At 40.9% G+C, this 26,285-nt stretch overlaps 1 protein-coding gene and 1 pseudogene across 9 annotated transcripts in view; one reads left to right on the top strand and one right to left on the bottom strand.

Moving 5' to 3' along the window:
• Positions 1 to 11,498, bottom strand: part of LOC129771693 (coiled-coil domain-containing protein AGAP005037) — a 164,857-nt gene extending 153,359 nt beyond the window's left edge. For 4 of the 9 annotated variants that reach the window (XM_055775621.1, XM_055775619.1, XM_055775620.1 and 1 more), the window contains exons 1-2: positions 11,297 to 11,448; positions 7,162 to 7,586 (exon numbers count right to left, since the gene is read on the bottom strand). In XM_055775621.1, the coding sequence (XP_055631596.1) occupies positions 7,162 to 7,249 (88 nt within the window). In that variant the 5' untranslated portion in view covers positions 7,250 to 7,586; positions 11,297 to 11,448. Of the gene's footprint in view, positions 1 to 7,161; positions 7,587 to 11,286 lie in introns of all 9 variants that reach the window. The other 5 variants (XM_055775613.1, XM_055775616.1, XM_055775615.1 and 2 more) reach the window with 5 other exon arrangements.
• Positions 11,499 to 23,559: 12,061 nt separating this feature from the next.
• On the top strand, positions 23,560 to 23,714 carry LOC129772221 (5.8S ribosomal RNA; annotated as a pseudogene).
• The last annotated feature ends 2,571 nt before the right edge of the window (positions 23,715 to 26,285 follow it).

Raw genomic sequence — 26,285 nt, 5'->3', positions numbered from 1 at the left:
TGGCGAAAATAAGCACCCCTGGACCCAAAGCATTGAAGCTGGAATCAAGGGAAAGGACATCATTTTCTGTTGGATCCCGGGACACTGCGGAATTCAAGGAAATGAATTAGCTGATCGTCTTGCCAAAGAGGGAAGAAATTCTGAACTATGGACTGATATCCCCCCGTCCGAAGACATCATCAGATGGGTTGATAACAACCTACGATCGTGTTGGGATATAAATTGGAACACCTCTAATGACTTCTTTCTAAGAAAGATAAAGAATACCACCCATCCTTGGATGGACAGTACTAAGCGCCCCATTCAAGTATGCCTGACACGCTTGCGTATCGGACATACTCTCTTAACACATAATTTCTTGATCGCAAATCAACCGCGCTGCACATGGTGCAATGTAAGGCTCACAGTAGAGCATTTGTTAATCAATTGCCCAGTTTTTAACATCTCTAGAACAAAATTTCAGGTTGGAGACAGCATCAGAACTGCATTAGCAAGAGACGACATCGAAGAGGACCGGACCATAAAATTCTTAAAGGATACAGGTTTATTCGACAGAATTTAATAATATAATATCGAAATGAATACACATTAAAAGTATTTTCCTTTTCTGTTCTTTTATTTTCAGCAAAAGATGAGCAGGTTTTTACGCCCATTTTAGAAGCAAGCTCTTCAAGCACACTAAAATGGGCTTTTTTCCCTGCTCCAATTGTTTGGTTGTGTTTTTGGCCCCAGAGCCGTGTAGGGTGCGGCGATACGACATACGTCCATAGCGGTTACTAAGACTGAGTCGAGCGAGAATAACGAATTTTGCAATAGCTTTTCTTAGTTTTCCTTTAGTTAAATTTCCCGCCCTCAAGGGCAAGAGACGAATGAACTCTCAGAGTTTAAAGTCTCTCTAATTCAATACCTTCCTTCCTTCCTTCGAGCGAGCTCATTCTTAACTTGGATGCAGAAGAGCACACAGTGGAAAGCAGCAAAACCAACTTTTCGGACATTAGTGGATCGGGCACAGCAGCAGCAACAGAGGAACCGACCATTTGGACAGTAGCGGAGCACACATCGGACAACAGCAGCAGAGGATCCAACGCTCCGTTGGGAAGAGAAATCCTGCGAGGGTGGCTGTGACGGGGCGCGCGTCAAGTTGGAGGGCGCTTCCTAATCGGTTCACGTCTCGACAGGTGAGAAACCCCGCGAGGGTGACTGTGACGGGTTGCGCGTCAAGTTGGAGGGCAATTCCTAATCGGTACACGTCTCGACGGGTAAAAGGAAGCCTGTGCAGCGGATGTGCGTGGCGGAGTACAACGGAATCGTAAATGAGATGTATAGAGAAAAAGGGAAGGATCAACGCTAGTTAGCGTTGAAAACTCGTTAAGTGCATGAGCATAGCCGCCCCCTGAAGTAGTCGCCTAGATGTGGTCCCGGGGTGGAATGAGGGCTTGATTTTTGTGGGTGCGATCCCCACTCGACGTCTGGGTTATCCCTTCCCAGATAAGGCTGGAAGAGCGTTCCTCACCTCTATAAAAAAAAAAAAAAAAAAAAAAAAAAACAGTGCGTGCGGCAACCCTCGGTTGAGACAATGATACCTCATATCCATATCCCTAACCTGACCCGCCTCACAAAAATTGTTGCCCCTCTAACCTCGAGTAAACCGCGAGTAATCGATCGAAAGTTACTAAACATAGATTTAAGTTGAAATTTTGTATAAACAAATCTTGAGTTGGCGGCTCCGCAAAGCTTATGCGTATGGGCCTTACAAATAAATGAATTGGAAAAAAATTCGAGGGATTGTATCCGAGACACGACCGCTTGGGACGTAGGCCTACGCAATCATTTTTTTTTTTCAATTTGTTGGTTTATAATTTCAGATATTAGTTGCGAATACGTCGAAATTTAATAAATAACTATTCAGTAAAAAGTTTCGGGGAACCTGAAAAATTTTAATGGCTTGCGTGATTTTGTAGCATCACAGTTGCAGCGATAAAAATGAAACATCGCGAGAATGATCGTTTATGAAAAATCGTTTCTCGACTCTCGGTCAAAACCGTCAACAAAGCTAGGAGCTTGTTGCATCGGAACGGAGCCGATGCGCACGAGAGCAAATACGAATGGCAACTAAAAGTATCGAAGGTGTGCTATTCACATGTACAAGGAATAAGCAGGTTCTTCTCTCGCGCAACGAAAACAAGCAACACACACAAAGCCAAACACTGATGGCTAGAAGCGATGTATGGGGAAATGAGATTGCTTCCAGTTTTCCTCAATTTAAACCATATACAGACTATGGGATTGTAATGTATAGCATATCAAACAAATCTTAGAAAATTCTATTGGTAAGCAAATCGTTAAAATCCGTTCGCAGCAAAAATAGTTATTAACGTTAACATTATTTCATAAAAACGTGACCTGTTTTCTAATTTGGCACCCTTAATGAAAGACGTAGTTCTACGTCAAAATTGAAAACCTCAATATAGCATTTATTGCCTTTAGAGATGGGCAAACCGTTTATGAACTGTTCAAAAGAGCTAGTCCACCAAAAAGAGTGAACGAACGGTCGGTCTTTTTTACTGGGCAACAGTTCCTAGAATTGCTTACCCAGTTCAGAACGAACTGTTTACGATGACCGCTGGCGGAACTGTGTATACAGTTCAGAACGAACTGACCACTGGCTGAACTGTGCATACAGTTCAGAACGAACTGTTTATGGAGATCGGTGTATAAGAGGAAGGCGAGCGAACGAGCGATAGACGAATGCTGCTGCAAGGTAAATAGTCCTCAAATTAACGAATGGAAACAAACGATAGCCCCATGAAATAACAAAAATAAGATGTCGGTATTGTCGTTTTCATAATGAAATGCAATATTTCAGGATACGATAGTTCTTAAATTGGATTGTACGATTATTTATCAGTGTTTGGATTTCGATCAAAATTGAATTATACACAATGTGTCATGCAAGTAACCTCTCACGAACATATCACCAAATATGAGAGGATCATTCAGATACTTGTATGAATGACAGTAATCACTTGTGTAACATTACATGATTAAACCAAGAGAGGAACGAAGACTGTTGTTTCCATATTCGAGCTGTATCGAACATCCATTTTCGAAGCCTGCATACAAGTTTGAACCGCATATATCGTCCCGCTCTACTATGGCGAAACCCACTGCACAGACAAGTGTAAAGCAATAAATGATACAAGAAAAATTACGTCATCATTCGGTCACCATTTACGGAGAACAACGAATGGGAAAAGAGAGCGGTGTTGCTAGTAAAACTATGCGGTCTATGTGAATATACATATTTCAAGCGATAGTGGCGTTGAAAATGGAAAATATGATCCGTCTACCCTTCCCTTAGCCTCTATCGAGCTAAATAATCATATAGTTTGCACTCTCTGAGACTTAAAAATCAGGATCTGCTATATTAGCTGAATAGGAATCATTCGCTTTGCATACAGTGATGTCTAAATTTTTCATTTATTCGATTATCGATTAATCGTTGGGGCATTTTTCAATATTCGATTCATTCGAATAAAACAATTATTAATCGATTAATTAATCGAGCGAATATTTTTTTCTTGTAATAATCACGTATAACGTTGTCATTCTGGTCGCGTGGTCTATCGGGTTGTCGCTGTTAGATGGTTGGATGAAAAAATGTCGGATAAAAAAATTATATAGCCTAATTCTTAACATAAAAATGCATTATCCTTGAGAAAAATTCTTTTATTCATTAATCGCGATTACAGTGGCAATTATTCGATGTATTCATATTTTGATTTTAAATTATTCGATACAAAATTACTCGATTATAATTTCAGATAATCGATTATTTGAATTAATCGAGCGATTAACCGACGTCTCTATTTGCGTAGTCCGTACGATCTTGCTGTTTCATGATGCATGGAGACGTCGATATGCATATGTTAGAGGCAAAGACGAAAATAAACTTTCTGCACCGAAAGCGTATATGATGGTTCTGCTTGCGTGTCGGTGTATCATGAAGGGTGAACCGATGCAGAATTGTCTCGTTCTCTTTTGTGTCGTGATTTGCGGCACATAACAACAAAATAATGCCGCTGGGGGAAATGATTTGTGTATGATCATATTTGAAGGAACGAAACCGATTTTTTCAGTGAATGAATCATTTGGCAAACACTGTTATTTATCAAATAAAGTTTTAGTTTCATATATTTAAGTTGAGGGTAAATATTTCAGTAAGATATGCAAATCTACCTCAAAAAAAAAAATACAGTTGAAAGCGAAGCAATTCAAACAGTGTTTTTCAACAGTAAATAAAAATTTGTGTTGCTGATATGAAATGTTTTGATATTATATCATATTGTGCCCGATAATTTTGAGAAATTCTTTCGCGTTTTGGTACAATTTTGCTATAGCAGTTATTGCAAAACATTGAAGAAAAGCAGACTAGCCACTGGCTTCGGCATCTTCAATGAAAATTCCAGTGCCTCTTTCAAACTCAAAGATCCTTGTTCCGTGTATGTCGCTGAACTGGGTGCGATATACTACGCACTAGGGATCATTGAAACATTGCCCATCGACCATTATTTTATTTTTTCAGACAGTCTCAGCTCAATAGAGGCAATCCGCTCAATGAAAGTTGATAAACGCTCATCTTATTTCCTAACAAGAATAAGACATCTATTGAGTGTTTTGGTCGAAAAATTATTCAAGATTACCTTAGCATGGGTTCCCTCTCATTGCTCGATTCCGGGGAATGAGAAAGCGGACTCGATGGCTAAGGTGGGCGCTTCAGAAGGCACTTCGAAAAGGCAAATTGCTTATAACGAATTTTTTCACATTCCTCGTCAGGACACACTCGTTACTTGGCAGCGCATGTGGAGTGAAGATGAGTTCGGTCGCTGGTTACACACGATTATCCCTAAGGTTTCGACGAAAGCTTGGTTTAAGGGATTGAATGTAGGTCGTGATTTCATTCGCGTAATATCTCGGCTTATGTCCAATCACTACAACCTAAACGCGCATCTCTATCGCATTGGGCTCGCAGAAAACAATCTTTGTGATTGTGGCGATTGCTACCACGACATCGAGCATATTGTCTGGTCGTGTATCCGGTTCCATGCTGCTCGCTCTCAGCTCTCTAGAGCACTGAGAACAAAAGGCAGACAATCGGATATCCCCGTCCGGGATATCTTAGGTAGCCGTGATCCTGATCTTCTGCTTCATCTATACCTGTTCCTCAGAAACGCCGATGTCAACGTTTAATGATGTTTCCTTCGTTGTGTCCCTGTTTCATATCCCTCCTATCCGATCTATAAACTTTTATTTAGTCGCGGCAATACATACACACACTCTTTACAGATACACGGGCCAAAGGTTGTGCAGTCCACTGATCATTCAACAAGAGCCAAAGGTTGTACCGCTCATGACAACTCTACACGAGCTGATGTTTGCGCCGGCTAGTGACCATTCTATCCTGGATTCCTCGAGTCGAGAAGACGTACCACGCTAGATATGGGGTACAGACTAGGGGGCGTTGCTGATTAATGGTCAGGTGCATCCCAAAAGGAAGTATCCCGTGTCGGGCACAGGTACAGAGCATTGGAGACAGCAACATCACAATTACTAAAACACTTGTAATACTAACCTCGAGCCAACCGCGAGTAATCGGTTACAAATTACTAACATAGTTATAAGGCAAACATTGTCGAAATATTGAACTCCCGGCCCCGTCAGGTTGACGCCATATGAGCCTTAATAAAAATATATATTTTGGATAAAAAAAAGATATTTTTAACAAAATTCGGACACATAATTATTGCTCACAAACAGCATTTTATGCATGAAAAGAACAGTCCTACATAACATCTCACACTTTTTTATACATGCTTTAGCATATCCCTCTAATGTACGAAAGAGTGAGTGAACTGCTCAAAAGAACTAGTTCACTTAAGTGAACGGCTGGTCACTGATCGGTTCATTAAAGTGAACCGTTTTGCCCATCTCTAATTGCCTTTTCATATATAGTGGGAGCGACCACTTTTTCGTCGTCGCTGCAGCAGATCCCCCGGATCCGGGCTTCTTTGCAATCGATAAACGTTCTACAATCACTTGATTACGATCAATTTGTCCACTTTTGACTTCATGTGCAAAAAGGTTAAGTTTCGCATAGCGCGAGCAAAATTTTCAAGCGATACTTCTTTTTTATCCCATTTTGTTTACTTATTTAGGCTCATTAGTATTTTATCTGTAACAGAGTCGGATTTAATCGTGTACATGTTTTATCGTTTTTTCTATAAATTGTAAATTTGACAGTCACAATCATTTAGGCGTTAAAGTATTCCTTCTGTTACATACGTATGGTACAGTAAACAGTAGCTATTTAGGCGTAAGAGTATTCTTTAAGTTCTTCCATTGTCCAGTTTTCCGGTTAGCAGATACAGTTGATATTGATCATTTTTATGCTGTTAATAGCACAACAGCCCTATGTATCTTGCAGAGCAGAGCAGTTTCATGTAGTGCTTGTATGAATGAAGAGAGGCCAGGACTCCGACCCTGAATCGATCTTCATCGCTGATAATTGTTGCGTAGACGTAGTTATTCTATAACAACGAAAATATGTTCAATTGAGAGGTCTGAGTTTTGAACTCACGATCGACCGCTTAGCGAGCGAACGCGCTGCCAATGTGGCTACGAAGACCCCCGATGCTCCTCTTCCTTGGACGCAATTTGAAACTGAAGAGCAAACGTCAAAATCAAAATAGAGGAAACATTCTACAGGTAAAAAAAAACTGAAGAGTACCAAGTTTCTCATTTTTATGTTGAAATATATTCGGTTTCAGATGAGTTCCAAGTATTTCAACCACGTAAACTCGGCTCAGCGGCGGCCTCAGACAGGCAGCCATGTTTTGGATGCCAATTTCGAGCATCAAAAAAGCTGAGATGTAGGTACTTTGATTGGTTTTCAACCCCACTAAAGGCTGAGATGTTGGCATCCACCGAGCACATATGGAGGGATAGGCGATGTCACCCAACTGCATCGTATCTTATTGGGACTACCAAAATGTTCTACTAGAAAGGTAATTCTCATTCTCTATCATGAGAGTTACACAACACACTATAGATTTAAGTTTGGTATCATCATAAGTAATATAAGTTTGAACATTATATTCTTACCTCCATCTCGTCCTTTTCTTTTTTTCTTTGCATTTCCGGTTGAAGTCGACGGCGTACTCTTATCTTTGCTTTTCCACCGAATCAGCATTTTAGGTATTTTTTACACTTAAATAGCTCCGGTATCGATAAATCGAGATTGCGTTCGAGTTAAGGTTGCAGTGCACAATACTTTATAATGAATTATTTTATGCTTTTTATACACTTTTGCACTTTCAATTTAATAAATGATTCCACTTTTAACTCCAAAATTTATTCTTGGGAATAAGTTTTCAAAGAGTTGAATATTTGTATTTACTAATTCACTAGTTAATTCATTGCACGTATTTAACTGTTTAAACTAATGGTTTCTGCTATTCTGTTTCAAAGTGATGTTTTCAGGTCATGTCCCTTTCGTTTGAAACTATGCACGGACAAAAGAATACGACCTATGAAAATGTCGTGATAATTGTGAATTTTTGTGATAATTGTGAACTTATGTGAAAATACATTAATATAATAAAATATGTTTCCGTTTTATCAATACTCATTCTATCGTCTTGTTGGGATATTCAGAAGGTTTCATTTAGGGGAGGTGCGAGTAAGACGTACAGTGGGGTTAAAATGGACAGATGGTTGATTTGTACAGTTACATTATGAATTTCAAAATTTCTGTTGATGAGTACTCCTTCTACATGCTATTCGATAATATTTAAACCACTCTAAAAAAAATGAAAAAAAAGAAAACAATAACCGAAAATCAAACATGATTCCGCGTGTGGATGTAATTTTCGCGTGATCGATATGAAGCATTTTGAGTGCTTTAATTTCGAAATTCAATTCGTTGATGGTTATATTTCGGTTTTTAAGTTAAGAGAGAAGCGATATTAGGTATGTACTAACAAGTAAATTCATTTATGAGTGGAAAATTTAAATTATAGTACTGGTGGGGTGAAACAGACAGTTGCCAGTGGAAGTGGGCTGTGAAAAGTCTGTATATTCTATTCCTAAGGAATGCCCTACGTCTATAAACACGGAAATCAAATCGTCAAAGGTGGACTGTCTAGAAGCTGACTGGAACCAAAAACAAAATAGTTGAGGGTCTGTTCGTTTATACTGCTGAAAAGCAAAATATCACTTCTAAATGGATTAATTCGATTTTTTCATCATTCAACGGACATTTGAAATGATATCAGACTTTGGTTGAATGAAATTATTCATCTCATCAGCGATAAACTTCTAGGCTTTGTATATTACAAACCACTATATGTCCATATTACCCGCATCGAAAAAAATGTTCTACTCTTTGGTCTATTTTAATATCAGTAAAAAATCATTGAAAAACACCTTTTTGTAAAACATTTGGCCGACTATTTCGAAAAACAGCATGTTGAGTTGTAAAAAACTGCATTAAAATATTTGGAAACATGAATTTCAAAGATACAATTGAAGTTATTATTAACATTCCCGTCTTATCCCAACTTCCCCTACCTGTACCTTGTCCAAGGGAAAGGTCGCAATTATCATTTCGATCAAACTTAACATAGAACTCAGCGCTGAATTGAATTCTTTTTATATTTTTCAACTATTAGGCCAGAATATTGCAGTTCAAGCATGAAAGGCCTTCCAGTTTTACTGTCGTTTTTGATTTGGTGGATTTAATATCTTAACAAAGGAATAGTAAGGCCTTCTTCTAACGACTGCATTAGTTTTTGATTGATTTGATGAGGTACTGTTTCACTGATAGCAGATTTCTCATTAAAGAAACTCAACTTGCATTATGTGAGTGCCATTGAAGTAGAAGAAGATCGATGCCATCATAAGTTTCAAGCAAAGTATTGTTTCAAACTTGATTAAACTTTCACAGAACTTCTTCCACTGTTAACACAAGTTCATGGTAATGACTAAAGACCCCAAGTAGCATTTCCGTCTTGAGGATGGGTGTGAAAATGTAAATAATGACCAACATGGGTGCAATGAATATTTGTGTTTATCAAAAATTCCATTAAACTGGGCGAAAATTCATCAAAAACTCTATCCCGTGTAATTGACGCTTCATTTGACACAAATTAATAATCAGAGAACTCAACATTCGAGGCAGTCGAAGAAGGGAAGAAACTGCTTTGTGGCTAGGGATGAAACATGCATAATGGGAACACCCAGATGAGCTTCATCCGAAAAATTGTTTAAAAAAGACAACAATGAAGGCAGTGTGAATTTGCTTTACGATTCAAATAAGAGCATTGAGATAAATTTATTCCCATAATTTTTTCCCAGAGTATGAGGGATGAGAATATTGTTGTTTGGTTATGCGTCATCTCCTACATCAACACTCCTGACTTTTTCTAATTTCGACAACCGTTGTAATAATAAAAAACGCACTTTAGATTATTGTTTGTTCCCAGTATTTCAAAAAACAACATCAAGTTCTATTGTCCCATGTTGATATTCTAGGCATAACTGTCCCACCATGAATTTTTAAGCCTGTAACCCAGATTGATTGATTCAAATGAGGGGATCTTTCCACATTTCATTAAACAATAGTTCTCTGCTTATAAAAAACCCAGTGTATTGCTAAACCAAAATGCTTAAAGCTTCTGGTAGACGAAAATACTAGAAAACTTTGAATGCCTTTTTCTCAGTTGCTGATTTTGGAACATGCGACAACTATGCGTAGAATGGCAGTATAGTCCTGGCAATTAGTGGTTTACATCGATTGTCCCAGTTTTTTGGCAATAGGAAGATTTCTATAGATAAAATATAATGGAATTATCAAAGTGTCAACATATTCATATATGACGTGAATTAGAAACTATACCAAAAAAGCCTTGAATTTTACGTTAAATAAAGGATTATTTTTTCGTCAATCTAATATAGAAGTATAGAGCATTAGGTTGGCAACACTTTTTAATGTGTTTGCCATTCTGAAAGTTCGAACTACGTCCACCCACATTAAGGATTTGGGTTTCTGAGCAATCAAAATTCAACTCATGTAAGAATTGAATCCGCACGACTACTGGGCATTCCGTTCAGTCACTCCTAATAACGCTGAAATATTTATTTCAGAAATAAAGATCGGACGTATCTTAGTCGAATGGATACGTTAATAGCTAGAACTGATCCATTTGAATTGAAGAGAACCCTCGAGTCATTGTTATAAACTGTTTGGTGTCCTTTTTGGGCCAATCGGTTTTTTTTTTTCAAAAGAGATACCAATCAAAAGGTAAAAATAACCAGAAATCAAATACGAGACAGTCAATGATGAAATAATTTCCATAATTTACGCATTTCGTTTATTTTTTAAATGTTTTTTTCGTCCTTAGTTTGTTGATTTTATGTATACTAGAAAATTTGAAATAGACCAACTATTTTAATATTGAAAAATATAGCCGGATGATTTTTCTTTAATATTTCTTTGAAAATGATATCAAAAATGACAAAAATGAAGGGGTGAAGTGGTAGTTTGAATACATAGAACTTCGCGGAGCAGCTATTTTAAATAGAAGACAATTTTCTAAATGATAAATTTATCTGTTTTCAATAGGGATACCTTAGTATGCACCACTTCATATCAATCTTTTTTTTCTACTTGTGTCGATTACACAGAAAATTCATTAGTCTAGCTTTTTTATCAGATTAGAAACCAAGTCAAACTATGCAAACGTGCGAAAATTTGGTGTTACTGAGAATTTCACTACAAAGTGAATTCTTGAAAATTGAAAAAATCTATTCATTTGAATTTTTTTAGATTTAGAACTGATAAATATATTGTTAACGAGTAAATAATGAAAAGGTAACACTATTTGCCAAGAGCATATCCGATTGCTTTTCAACGTTCATCCCAGACGATTTATCATCGGGGAAAACAAAACTAGTAAAACTGCACTGAGGTCGATTGAAATTCTTAAATTATTTTTTTTCGCACATAACAATTGATTAACTCAAAGTGTAGATGAACTCATTCGAATCGATAAATTCATAATAGGAAATTTTCAGTGAATCCACATTAGATACAAATTTTGGGAGCTGAATTGCAAGATTCTGGAAAACTTATCATTGTAATTTTTCGTCTAGATACTCATAAACTTTCGACACATTTGAACCATTATTCCATTATTCCGATTGACACTTTAAGCAGTAAAACGGTACAATATAATACTTCGCAACGAAGAAACACATGCAGCTTGCACTTTTCTACATTCAAATTAACAGACATAAACTGGTAATGTTAATGAAAATACACAAAAGCAGTTGGAAAACACCTTTCTTGGCACTTTTCTCTCGAATGGACCTAATATTGTTCCACTGATACTGTCGGTCGATAAAACTATGCGTGCGCATATATTACTATTTACCCTTCTTACATGGGTGTGCCTATTTGTGAATGTAACTTGCAATATACAGCGTAGATTCAAATCGAACGATTCAGATCGCTTATTCAGGTGTATAAAAATCGCTGTTCAACCACAAGACAACAGGACAAACAATGTAACATTTGTACGCCAGATTATACTTATGGTCTATATATGCCATTTCCTAACTATTTACTGTGTTTTTCCAATATTATGAATGTATCATTAATTCTGGCGCACAATAGATTTATGTAAGAGTGCAAAGATATTAATTAATAATAAATCATCTGAACATATTATAAAAAAACTGGAGTGAAGAAAATGACTAGATTTACCGAACTTTATCTAATGATTTTCATATCCCCTGTCCTAAACGAAATCAGAAACCACCCGTTCCAAAATAAATCAGAATAGAATAGAATTTCATCGTGACATGACAACGTTTTGACTTACTAAAAACTCGTTTTTTCCGTTTTCCGGCACGCTTTGCGTTATTTACATCTTTTCGACCCTCCGAGAATATTTTTTCGAACTCCGATAAACGTTGTTTCGCTCCAAGGTAGGTTCACCAGATGTCACAATCGGCATTCGGAATGTGTTCGCGCGCTTAATTTTGTTTTTCACACAAAATTTGATACAGATTCTTTGATCCATTTTTGCAATATGCAAAAATCGAAGATGAACCAAAACACGTGTAAGAAAAGAGTTCTCAAAAATTAACTGAACATTCAAGATAGCCGTACGAAAAAGGTAGAATATAATAAAAAAAAGTTTTTTGATGTAAAAGTGAAATATGAATCAACATAAAGCAGTTGTAATCAAGGAAAGTGAAGTGGAAGGTAAAACGTAATGTCAGAATTGTCGTTCGGACGTATCCCGTAAGTTTGAACTTATTTACATAGATGGTATCCAAACAACACTAAACATTGACTACAGTTTCGCCGGCACGGTTGATTGTCGTTATGAACCAGCACATAAAACAAAGCTCCAAATTATGCGCCAGTGGCGGTACCACGATCAAAGCACTCCCTGAATCACATTAGCCGAGCCAGCTGGCGGAAGCATATGCATAAAAGTTACTAGGTTACTATTTTCAACGACAACTGTTTATTTATTATACTGCTTCGAATACCTTCGACGAAATCAAATGTAACCATACCAACGTAAGTAATAACATAAACAAATCCAAACTTTTCGTCTTGTCATCCTTCATACGTCTTTTCTAAATAGTGTAAATTACGAGCCACCTGTTAACTCCACCATCTTGGTTGTAATCTAGTTATCACAGAACAGCATATTTTTTTTTATTTTATACTAGCCGACCCGGCGAACTTCGTCCCGCCCAAAATTTATTTTTTGTTATCACATCCACGTTTTCTTACTAAGCGCACAATCATGGGTCCAATCGTAGAACTGTTCATTGATTGATCTTCTAATCTCCCCTTTAAAATTATTTTTTACTACAAAATTTCAGTACTTCTACCAAAGCTCAACATTATAATATCAGATTATGTTCAGACATAATTCTCGTACCAGATTTTTCATCCACTTGCAAATAACATATTTCTCCGTTACATGGAATAAATGTTTGATACAGAAAATATGATAGAATGAAGACAGCTCTAAATCGGACAATTCGTTTCTCCAGTTTTGCTCTTATTAACACATTCGGCGATCCATTTTTATTTATATAGATAGAAGACGATGCGATGCGTTCCACCATCCAATTCCACTTTCGGACGAAGATCAATTTCATTACCGCAAACATCAAATGGACTAACAACGCTTGTCAATATGTAATCGTAGAACACATGCGAATTGATTTTTTTTGAATTTTACCATTTTCCTTCAGAGTTTTCCGAAAATTTTCAATTGTCATGTTTGGTTGAAACATTTCACGTTCCCAAAAACCCTCAGATCCCAAATTTGGCTTCATTTGCTTGATTAGATTAGGCTTGATCTCGGGTTATGCAGAAGTTTGTGTTTCATTTGTATGGGAGCCCCCCTTAAGATAGGGGTAGGGGGGTGAGAAATGTCGAACTACCATAGATACCATTATCGATCCCTAAAACCTCTATATGCTAAGTTTGATTCCATTTGTCTGATTAGTTGTCGAGTTGTTCAGCACCCTCCCCTCTCCCCTCCTCTTTAGAGAAGGGAAAGGAGTATCAAACCACCATAAGAACATTTATTGCTCCCTAAGACCTTCATTTGCCAAATTTGGTTCCATTTGCTTGATTAGTTCTCGAGTTATGCAGAAATTTGTGTTTCATTTCTATGGCAGCCCCCCTTTAGAAAGGTGGAAGGATTGTTGAATCACCTTAGAAATGTTTCTTGCCCCCTAAAACCTCCACATGCCAAATTTGGTTCCGTTTGCTTGATTAGTTCTTGAACTATGCTGAAATGTATGCTTCATTTGTATGGCAGCCCCCCCCCTCCCTCAGAGAGAAAGGGGAGGAGTGTCTATTCACCATAGAAACATTTCGTGACCCCTAAAATCTTCCCATGCCAAATTTGGCTCCATTAGCTTGATTAGTTTTCGAGATATGCAGAAATTTGTCTTTCATTTGTATGGCAGCCCCCCCTTAGAGAGGGGGTGGAGTGCCTAACTACCGTAAAAACATTTATTGCACCCTAAAACCTCCACATGCCAAATTTGGTTTCATATGCTTTATTAATTCTCAAGTTATGTAGGAATTTGTGTTTCATTTGTATGGCAGCCCCTCTTAGAGAGGGGGGTGGACTGTCTAACCACCGTAAAAACATTTATTGCACCCTAAAATCATCACATGCCAAATTTCGTTTCATTTGCTTTATTAATTCTCGAGTAATGTAAAAATTTGTGTTTCATTTGTATGGCAGCTCCCCTTTAGAGAGAGGGACAACCATACAATCATTTATTGCACCCTAAAACTTCCACATGTCAAATTTCATTCCATTTGCGTGATTGATTCCCGAGTAATGTAGAAATTTGTGCTTCATCTATATGGCAGGGAGGGGTATCTAACAACCATAGAATCATTTATTGCACCCTAGTACTTCCACATGCCAAATTTAGTTTCATCTGCTTGATTAATTCTCGAGTAATGTAGAAATTTGTGTTTCATTTGTATGACAGCCCCCCTTTAGAGAGAAGGACAACCATAGAATCATTTATTGCACCCTAAAACTTCCTCATGCCAAATTCCGTTTCATTTGCTTGATTAATTCTTGAGTAATGCAGAAATTAGTGTTGCATTTGTATGGCAGCCCCCCTTAAGAGAGAGGGACAACCGTAGAATCATTTATTGCACCCTAAAACTTCCACATGCCAAATTTCGTTACATTTGCTTGATTAATTCTGGAAGAATGTAGAAATTTGTGTTTATATGTATGGCAACCCCCCTCTTAGAGAGGGTGGAGGGATCTCGAACTATCATAAGAACCTTTCCCGACCCCAAAAACCCCTACATACCAAATTTTCATGTCGATCGGTGCAGTAGTTTCCGAGTCCACAAGAAACAAACAGGCAGACAGACATGCAGACAGATATATATATATATATATATATATATATATATATATATATATATATATATATATATATATATATATATATATATATATATATATATATATATATATATATATATATATATATATATATATATATATATATATATATATATATATATATATATATGTGTTGCAAAAGTTTTGGAAAGGATGGATCAATACTTATACACTGCTTAAAACTTATACAGTGTTTTACACATTGCGTACTGCGGGGGTTGGCTCGCGCAGCGCTGTTGTGTGCTGTATGCTGGGGGGACTTGGACGCTTTCTGGGACTCTGGGACTTAGTGTTATTGTCGGCGGGGCAGTGTTTTACACATTGCGTACTGCGGGGGTTGGCTCGCGCAGCGCTGTTGTGTGCTGTATGCTGGGGGGACTTGGACGCTTTCTGGGACTTAGTGTTATTGTCGGCGGGGCAGTGTTTTACACATTGCGTACTGCGGGGGTTGGCTCGCGCAGCGCTGTTGTGTGTTGTATGCTGGGGGGACTTGGACGCTTTCTGGGACTTAGTGTTATTGTCGGCGGGGCAGTGTTTTACACATTGCGTACTGCGGGGGTTGGCTCGCGCAGCGCTGTTGTGTGCTGTATGCTGGGGGGACTTGGACGCTTTCTGGGACTTAGTGTTATTGTCGGCGGGGCAATGTTTTACACATTGCGTACTGCGGGGGCTGGCTCGCGCAGCGCTGTTGTGTGCTGTATGCTGGGGGGACTTGGATGCTTTCTGGGACTTAGTGTTATTGTCGGCGGGGCAGTGTTTTACACATTGCGTACTGCGGGGGTTGGCTCGCGCAGTGAGAAATTAAACAAACTGTTGCGTGCTGTATGCTGGGGGGACTTGGACGCTTTCTGGGACTTGGTGTTATTGCCGACGGGGCACACACTGCGTACTGCGGATGCTGGCTCGCGCAGCGCTGTTGTGTGCTGTATGCTGGGGGGACTTGGACGCTTTCTGGGACTTAGTGTTATTATCGGCGGGGCAGTGTTATACACATTGCGTACTGCGGGTGCTGGTGTGCGGGTGTTGTGCACTTGAGACTTGTCATTCCAGGACATGGAATGGCATACTACCAGGCGCAGGATGAAATAAAAAAAAAAGTAAAGTAATATCCAGCGAGGGGAATGGCTTCACACACGCACTTGGTGTTATAGCATTATCGTACTTATCGCCGATGCTGCGTACTGCGGGCGTTGGCTCGCGCAGACTGTTGTGTGCTGTGTTGTGCTGGGGGACAACACTTGACAGTTGTTATTCCAGGCCATGGGATGATTTCACACACACGCACGATTGCATACTACCAGGCGCAATGCGATTTAATGAAAAAAGAGAGAAGCCGCCAGCGCGGGCAGCACTAAGCTACCACGGTGGGACTTCTCTCTTACGGGACACGACGCACCCGCCCATCACATAGCGCATCGCAAGGGCAATACTGCACAAGCTACTGTGCCGCGCCGATGCTGATGGGGCATTGTTACACGTACTGCGTGCTGAGTCGCGCAGTGAGAAATTGAACAAACTGTTGTGCTGTTGTGCTGTGCTGTGGGGGTGGGGGGGTACTTTTCCAAAACATGCTACTTTGCATTCCAGGACATGGTGCACAGCTTATACCGCTAGCAGAGACACCTCGTTCGATCGGGGCAACTTGGTACACCGTAATCAGTACCAGTGCCGGGTGTGAGTCGGATTCCGATGGGGGGTGATCCGGGAACATATTTCTTGGACTTAGAATATTGTTCGGACTTAGAATTTTTTCGACTTATGACCTCGTTTCTGGGACTTAGCCGTAGTACCAGATGTAATGCGTGTTGCATAGATTAAGGCGCAGGGGAATTTAATAAAAAAGAGAGAAGCCCCACACATTTAGGGGGGCATCTCTCTTTTTTATTGGACGATACACAACACATAACATACATGACATAACACTGACCTAGAAGCAGTATTTACCACCGTACTTGATGACCCGCTTCCATCTCGCAGGTAGGGAATCTATGCCTCTGGCATAGAACGTAGGAGGCTTGCTATCGAAGAACTCTTTTAGGAATGCGCTCATCTCATCCTTAGTCTTGAAGAGTTTATGCCTAAGCTTATTACTCAATGACCTGAATAAATGGTAGTCCGATGGACTGATGTCTGGTGAGTAAGGAGGATGGTTCAATATGTTAAATCCCCTCCTCGCCTAATCTATCGTTTCATGTGCCCTATGGCACGGAGCGTTATCGTGTAGTAGGGGTACCGGCCTATGTTTACTCACTCCCAGTATACCAGCCACCTTTTCCAGCTGCTTCTGATATCGTTTACGGTTAACAGATACACCCTTGTCTAGCAATTCCCAGTGTATAATGCCTCGTCGCTCCCAAAACACACAGAGCATGTTCCACTTGCGATTCATCCTGTCTTTGGCGATTGTCTTCGCCATGGCGCCTTTTTCGATCCAATGTATGCCTCTGTAAGGCGCAAACATGGGTATCTTCGATTCATCAAAAGTGACCAAATTATCGAGCATACCCTGGTCTCGTTCACTTTGTCTGAGTAGTCGTTGGGCTAGTTTCACCCGCTTTGCAAGGTTGACTGGGTCTAGCTTGTGTGGGTGGTATCCCATTCTTCTGGGCACATAGTTTAGTTTATGCAACGATCGCATAACAGTCGCTGCCGAACAGTTGTATTTCTGGGCCATAGACCTCGTAGATTGCTGGCTGTTTTGTTTCACATCAGCAAGCAGTGTTGCTGTGTTATCGATTGCCTTCGGACGGCCTTTGCGTGGACGATCCGCGCAGTTCCTGTCGGTATCGAACCTTTTGTACCACATCGTAACCGTTCTACGAGTAACAGTTTGTCCATATGTGGAATTCAATGCCAAGAGGGTGTCCGACACTGAATCACCCATGTCGTAGTGGTGCAAGATGAACATTCTTGTTTCAGTTCTAGATAGTCTTATGGTTTGTATATCATATTGACTAGCATCTATCGGCTCTAGGACAACTCTGAGTTCTTTCGGAGAGTCTAATTGGATCGTCTGCTGTGTATCAAACGACTCTATGTCTACAGAAGGGGACTGGGGTAGTTGCTCTAGCATCACTCTGGATGACGATGCTAGTGGTTCCCATGATACTGATAAGGGTGGCGTTGCTAATGGGTGGTCAGACCATTGCTGCTCACTATTCGATTCCACGTGTAGTGGGTCTTGTGTCATTTCGGATGACGATGGCGATGCTAATGGGTGGTCAGACCATTGCTGCTCGCTCTTCGATTCTTCGTACAGTGGGTCTTGTGTCCTTTCGGATGGCGATGACGGTGCTAATGGGTGGTCAGACCATTGCTGCTCGCTCTTCGATTCTTCATCCGGATTTATATCTATAACCGGAGAAGGGGATAGCGATGAGGACGAGGACGAGGACGAGGACGATGATGATGAGGACGATGATGATGAGGACGATGATGATGAGGACGATGATGACGATGAGGACGACGATGCCACTGAGTTCACACAACAAGGACACTTCTTAGGGTGACGAATACGCTTCGATCTTCGCATTGGGTTGGTTTTGCTTTTCATGTGGTTCCCACGAGTCGCTAGGGAAAATACATGGTCGACTGTGGACTACCCTGCCAGGGTAACAGAAGCAGCTAACTGGAACAAATATGAGAGTGAAATCGAACGTGCCTTAACAGGTATAGAAAGTATAGACCCCATGGGACTAACAGATATCATAACAACTGCGGCTAGCAAAAGCATGAGGAAAACAACCGGCTACAAGCCAAAGAGAGAGGTCCCATGGTGGACCAGCGAGGTACACCAAGCCATAAAAAGCCGTAAAAAGGCACTCAGGAAGTTGAAGAACTCCAACCCTTCCTCACCTGAATACCAGGAAAACGCGAAAAAGTTCAGAATAGAGAGAGCAAAAGCAAGAACCATAATAAAGGCGGCAAGAAAAAAAAGCTGGGAGGAATACCTAGCAGGGATCTCCCCAAACACAAGCAGCTCCAGCATGTGGGCTAAAGTTAGAGCATGTAAAGGAGAATACAAATGTGAGAGAATAATAATGAATATTGACCAAAAAATAACAGATGACAATAACATCATAACAGAAGAACTTGCCAAGCACTTCACTAAAGTATCGTCAGATGAGGTCTACGAGACCTCCTTCAGAAACTTCAAAGAGAACGAGGAGAAAACAGTGGATATAAAAATAAGTGTAAATAATGAAATTTACAACAGAAGCTTCGACATGAAAAAACTCCTATGGGCACTGAACAGTGCCACAGGAAAATCTCCAGGTGAAGATAATATAACCTATCCACTACTACAAAATCTTCCAATTAAGGGTAAAACTATACTACTAAAAACACTTAACGAAGTATGGCATACCGGCAAAATACCAAGAAAATGGAAAGAAGGTATTATCATACCAATTCCCAAAGTAGGTAGCAACACCATGAACCCAGATGGATATAGACCTATAACCCTCCTTAGTTGTGTGGGAAAAACATTAGAAAGAATGGTCAACAGAAGACTCATTGATGAGCTAGAGTACAGAAACCTGTTAAACGAAAGACAACATGCTTTTAGAAGAGGCAAAAGTACAACCACCTACCTAGCACACGTCGAGAGTATAATTAATACAGCCACAAGGCAAAATGCCCACCTAGACATGGTCTCACTGGACCTGTCCAAAGCTTTCGATAGGACGTGGAGACTACCAATCTTAAAGCAAATGAAAGTATGGGGTTTTGACGGTCGCATTCTGAGCTTCGTTAAAGACTTCCTGACCGATAGGAAAATTAAAGTGTTTTGCAAAGGAGCATTGAGCTTATCTAGAACCCTACAAAACGGCATACCGCAAGGTTCAGTCATGTCAACAACGTTATTTTTAATAGCTATGGAGTCCCTCTTCGAAAGGGTACCAAATAACGTGTCTCTGGTGGTATACGCAGATGACATTACACTTATTAACTACGGTGAAACGCCAGGCTGGAATAGAAGGAAAACTCAAAGAGCGATCAACCACATACAATGTTGGGCCGATGAAAGGGGATTCAAGATTAATCCCCAGAAATCAAAACTAGTACATATATGCAGAAGACGACACCATAGAAAGGCCCCCTCGCTCCATCTGGGAGAATGCATAATCCCCCAAGATAGAAAAAAGAAAGTACTGGGAGTAACAATAGATTCAAAATTAACCTTCAGACAACACTTCGAAGACGTTAAGAGAACAACACAAGGTTATATAAGAGTAATGAAAATAATAGCAGGAAGGTTCAAACCTAGCAACAGATATACCCTAATAAAGGTAGTAAACGCTTCAATATTAGCCAAAATATTACATGGAGCTGAGCTGTACTCAAGAGCAGGCGATAAAGCTACTAAAGCTCTAGAATCTGTATACAACGAAGGAATCAGAATAGCATCAGGTTTTTTTTTATCTGTATTATAGTGACTTTCAACTCATTTGGCTGGTTCGTCACTTTTACTTCCATTTTTGGAAGAATGTCGGGAGTGAGAATTGAACTCGTGACCTTTAACGTGAGAGGCATGGATGTTACCACTACGCCAGATCGCCTCCACAATATAGCATCAGGTGCTTTTTGCACCAGCCCAGTACTATCAATTTATGCCGAATGTGGAGAGCTCCCTCTCAAATACCAAATCACTAGAAACATTTGTACAAAAGCATATCAACTGAAAGACAGGCTTACATCAGACCAATGGGAAACCCTCCCTCTATTGGAAAGAGCAAACTTCAGCTTTAAACAGCTTACAAATCAAGATCTACCTCAAACCGTAACAAGTGTACCAACCAAACAAAGAACATGGGTACACCAATGTCCAATTATTGATTGGACAATAAAAGCCAATACTAAGGCAGGATGCCCAAATAACGTCGCAAAAACGAATTTCAGAATGTACACATACAATTACCCAGGAAGAAGCCTGATATACACTGATGGTTCGAAAACAAAAAATGATGTGGGGTATGGTATAACGATCCCCAACACAAACGTGTGCATAAACGGTAGACTACCAAAACTGCGACCACCCATGGCTGAAGCAGGCCAAAGCAACAGCTTGGGAAAAAGGTATAAGGTTTATATGGATTCCCGCCCATACTGGGATTGAAGGCAACGAGAAAGCGGACTTTTTAGCCAACGAAGGTCGATCCAAGCCACTTGAAGACAGAACCATACCTAAGGAAGATGCCATCAGGTGGATCAAAGAAGCAATAAAGGACGAATGGAACAAAACCTGGTTACACTGCAGAGAACAGATACTCAGGAAAATTAAAGGCAGCGTAGAAAAATGGACCGAAGCAGACAACCCTAGGGACCAGAAGTTGCTTACTAGGCTCAGGATAGGCCACACCTGGATGACGCACAGCTCAATCATGAACCAGAGACACCAAGATGGACCCACGTGCGAAACTTGTGGAACAGCTTTAACAGTAGAACATATCCTTGTGGAGTGTAGAAAGTACGACACTGAAAGACGGAAACATGGACTAGGAGACAACATCCAAATAATTCTGAAAAATAGCACTGAGAACATAAAAAGAACGTGTGATTTCATAAGAGACTGTAATTTGACTAATATGATCTAAGTTAGGGACTAGAGATAGGCCCACCATATCACGAATACTCAAAAAAAATGAAAAAGAGTGAATAGAGCAAAAAACACCCGCTCAAAGTGATGGTGAACAGGAGTATAGGGAATATAGGGAATAATGTAAGAGAGATAAACTTAGGCGAATGACAGAGCAGCTAGTTACTGTAGAACAAATGTCTAATCCTAACTAGAACAAATGTCTGGTCCTAATATTCATTGGTTTGTAACCGGATCCGGAGGTATTGATTAACAGAAGTAGTTGGGGGCATTAGTACTACGGCGCGAGAGGTGAAATTCGTAGACCGTCGTAAGACTAACTAAAGCGAAAGCATTTGCCATGGATGCTTTCATTAATCAAGAACGAAAGTTAGAGGATCGAAGGTGATTAGATACCGCCCTAGTTCTAACCGTAAACTATGCCAATTAGCAATTGGGAGACGCTACTGTATGGTGCTCTCAGTGGCTTCCGGGAAACCAAAATCAGGTTCCGGGGGAAGTATGGTTGCAAAGTTGAAACTTAAAGCAATTGACGGAAGGGCACCACCAGGAGTGGAGCCTGCGGCTTAATTTGACTCAACACGGGAAAACTTACCAGGTCCGAACTTATTGAGGTAAGACAGATTAATAGCTCTTTCTCAAAACTAAGGGTAGTGGTGCATGGCCGTTCTTAGTTCGTGGATTGATTTGTCTGGTTAATTCCGATAACGAACGTGACTCAATCAAATTAACTAGAACGCTATCAGCAGTCAGACGTAGAAGCTGTCGTCCGGTTGTGATGTGTGCGTGTGGGGTTGGCTTTCGGGTCGGCTTCCGCGCGCGCTCGCTGGCGCAGTGTAGTATGACCTGATGACACGTCAACTCATCGAGGTTGACTTCTGCTTAATGGAACAACTTGTGTTAAGCAAGGTGAGATTGAGCGATAACAGGTCCGTGATGCCCTAAGATGTTCTGGACTGCATGCGCGCTACAATGTGGGCAGCAGCGTGTACCCTATTCCGAGAGGAACGGGAAATCACTGAAATGCCCACGTAGTCGGGATTATGGACTGAAACGGTCCATATGAACTTGGAATTCCCAGTAAGTGCTGGTCACTAGCCAGCGTTGATTACGTCCCTGCCCTTTGTACACACCGCCCGTCGCTACTACCGATGAATTATTAGGTGAGGCCTTTGGAGGCGAGTAATTTGCTGGCTCCTCGAGGGCTGCATTTGACACGCTGAAGTTGACCGAGCCTGGTTATTTAGAGGAAGTAAAAGTCGTAACAAGGTTTCCGTAGGTGAACCTGCGGAAGGATCATTATTACGTCTTATGATGACCTTTGTCGAACAGAAGACCGAACGCGTTGGGGTCTTGGTACATAGACACGCGTTACCCAGTGGTTGTTTTGCGAGGACTAGGAGTGGCGCCGTACTCGTACCTTTGTTGTGCGAACGTACGTTCCCATTAAAAATGCTCTCCTGGCGAGTCCGTTATGTTTCAATTCATACAACAAACCCTTTCATCTCGGTCTTCAGATCGATAAAAGGATTTACACTCCCTTACTGCACTAAAGGTATTACTACTTGGATGAAGGGCCGGGGCCTTCGAACTTTCATCCTATTGTAGGGGCCATACCTTGCAGTGTGTGCGCGGCTCGAAACTACCAGACCAGTCTTTTGGGAAAGTCTCAAAACATAAGCCACACCGTAGCGGTTCGAAAAAGCTAAAGGTTAAGCCGATCACACGGTCTTTGGACCAATGATGACAAAAATACGTCCCAAGTGATGAAATCCGGCGTGATGTTCATTCTGCAAGTGCGATGGGTTCTAAGAACCCAGGAGTGGCCTGTACATCGTATGTTTACATGCGAACGTACTCTCCAAGTGTGTGTTTCAAATTTCAACCCGTGTTTCAATTTCAATAAATCCATATACAACAAACCCTAGGCAGGAGATCACTCGGCTAGTGGATCGATGAAGACCGCAGCAAATTGCGCGTCAGAATGTGAACTGCAGGACACATGAACACCGACAAGTTGAGCGCATATTGCACATCGTACAATCATTGTGCGATGTACACATTTTTGAGTGCCTATATTTACCAATTTAACTATATGCGCTGCTTAGGTAGCGCATATGCGTAATGGTGTTTTTCGGCCTTCAGTGGTGGAAAAACATTGAAGATAGTCAAACGTGCGAAGGCCCCGGCGCACGGCTTGATGAACACACGTCCCAAGATGAAAGTCTTTGTATGTTCCATCTTCTCCATACATGAGATAGTTCTTATAGGCCTCAAATGATGTGTGACTACACTCGGCTCGTGGATCGATGAAGACTGCAGCAAATTGCGCGTCAGAATGTGAACTGCAGGACACATGAACACCGACAAGTTGAACGCATATTGCACATCGTACAATCATTGTGCGATGTACACATTTTTGAGTGCCTATATTTACCAATTTAACTATATGCGCTGCTTAGGTAGCGCATATGCGTAATGGTGTTTTTCGGCCTTCAGTGGTGGAAAAACATTGAAGATAGTCAAACGTGCGAAGGCCCCGGCGCACGGCTTGATGAACACACGTCCCAAGATGAAAGTCTTTGTGTGTTCCATCTTCTCCATACATGAGATAGTTCTTATAGGCCTCAAATGATGTATGACTACCCCCTCAATTTAAGCATATTACTAAGGGGAGGAAAAGAAACTAACAAGGATTCCCTGAGTAGCTGCGAGCGAAAAGGGATGAGCCCAGCACGTAGAGGTGATGCGCGTTTGCGTGTCCACCGTGTTGCGTGGCACCTGGACACCTGAGACCTCCTACAAACGATAGGTTTACAGGCTGGGAGTTGCGAGTTGCAGAGAGGTGTACATTTCGATCCTCTCAGACTACCCATGCTTGGAGGTTGGCCTTGTACGTGTACGGTTGTTGTGTTTAAAAGAGAAGTCCTACTGTAGCTTAGTGCTGCATGTGGTGACTTCTCTTTTTATAATTTAAACATTTTCGGGCGCTTGAAGGTCCATGCCGAGTGTCGGAGATAGGCATGTGGATGGGGTACGTGTACGGTTGTTGTGGTTAGAAGAGAAGTCCTACTGCAGCTTAGTGCTGCATGTGGTGACTTCTCTTTTTTTTATTAAAACATTTTCGGGCGCTTGAAGGTCCATGCCGAGTGTCGGAGATAGGCATGTGGATGGGGTACGTGTACGGTTGTTGTGGTTAGAAGAGAAGTCCTACTGCAGCTTAGTGCTGCATGTGGTGACTTCTCTTTTTTTTATTAAAAAATTTTCGGATGCCTGAAGGCATGTGGATGGGTCACATTCGACTGCAACGTGGTGCATGAGCGATGATATGTGCGGGTAGTCACACTGATCGCGCATAGGATGGCTTCTATTGATTTGTTTCAAAAGAACCTTCCTCGAGGTGCACGAACTTTCTCAACACTTGAGATGCATTATGCTAGACATAAGATAGGCATGTGGATGGGTCACATTCGACTGCAACGTAGTGCGTGAGCGATGATATGTGCGGGTAGTCACACTGATCGCGCATAGGATGGCTTCTATTGATTTGTTTCAAAAGAACCTTCCTCGAAGGTGCACGAACTTTCTCAACACTTGAGACGCATTATGCTAGACATAAGATAGGCATGTGGATGGGTCACATTCGACTGCAACGTGGTGCGTGAGCGATGATATGTGCGGGTAGTCACACTGATCGCGCATAGGATGGCTTCTATTGATTTGTTTCAAAAGAACCTTCCTCGAGGTGCACGAACTTTCTCAACACTTGAGATGCCTTATGCTAGACATAAGATAGGCATGTGGATGGGTCACATTCGACTGCAACGTGGTGCGTGAGCGATGATATGTGCGGGTAGTCACACTGATCGCGCATAGGATGGCTTCTATTGATTTGTTTCCAAAGAACCTTCCTCGAAGGTGCACGAACTTTCTCAACACTTGAGATGCCTTATGCTAGACATAAGATAAGCATGTGGATGGGTCACATTCGACTGCAACGTGGTGCGTGAGCGATGATATGTGCGGGTAGTCACACTGATCGCACATAGGATGGCTTCTATTGATTTGTTTCAAAAGAACCTTCCTCGAGGTGCACGAACTTTCTCAACACTTGAGATGCCTTATGCTAGACATAAGATAAGCATGTGGATGGGTCGTATTCGACTGCTGCACGGTGCGTGAGCGATGATATGTGCGGGTAGTCACACTGATCGCGCATAGGATGGCTTCTATTGATTTGTTTCAAAAGAACCTTCCTCGAGGTGCACGAACTTTCTCAACACTTGAGATGCCTTATGCTAGATATAAGATAAGCATGTGGATGGGTCGTATTCGACTGTAACACGGTGCGTGAGCGATGATATGTGCGGGTAGTTATACTGATCGCGCATAGGATGGCTTCTATTGATTTGTTTCAAAAGAACCTTCCTCGAGGTGCACGAACTTTCTCAACACTTGAGATGCCTTATGCTAGACATAAGATAAGCATGTGGATGGGTCGTATTCGACTGTAACACGGTGCGTGAGCGATGATAGGTATGGGTGGACATATCATTCGCGTGTAGGATAGTAGATGCTGAGCAAATCATAAACTTTTGAAACAGCCCAATATATATAACCGCATATCACCGCAGCTCATTACTACT

Source organism: Toxorhynchites rutilus, chromosome 2 (genome assembly GCF_029784135.1).
Source record: "Toxorhynchites rutilus septentrionalis strain SRP chromosome 2, ASM2978413v1, whole genome shotgun sequence".
NCBI classification, from domain to species: domain Eukaryota; kingdom Metazoa; phylum Arthropoda; class Insecta; order Diptera; family Culicidae; genus Toxorhynchites; species Toxorhynchites rutilus.
This window is presented reverse-complemented; position numbering and strand designations above follow the sequence as displayed.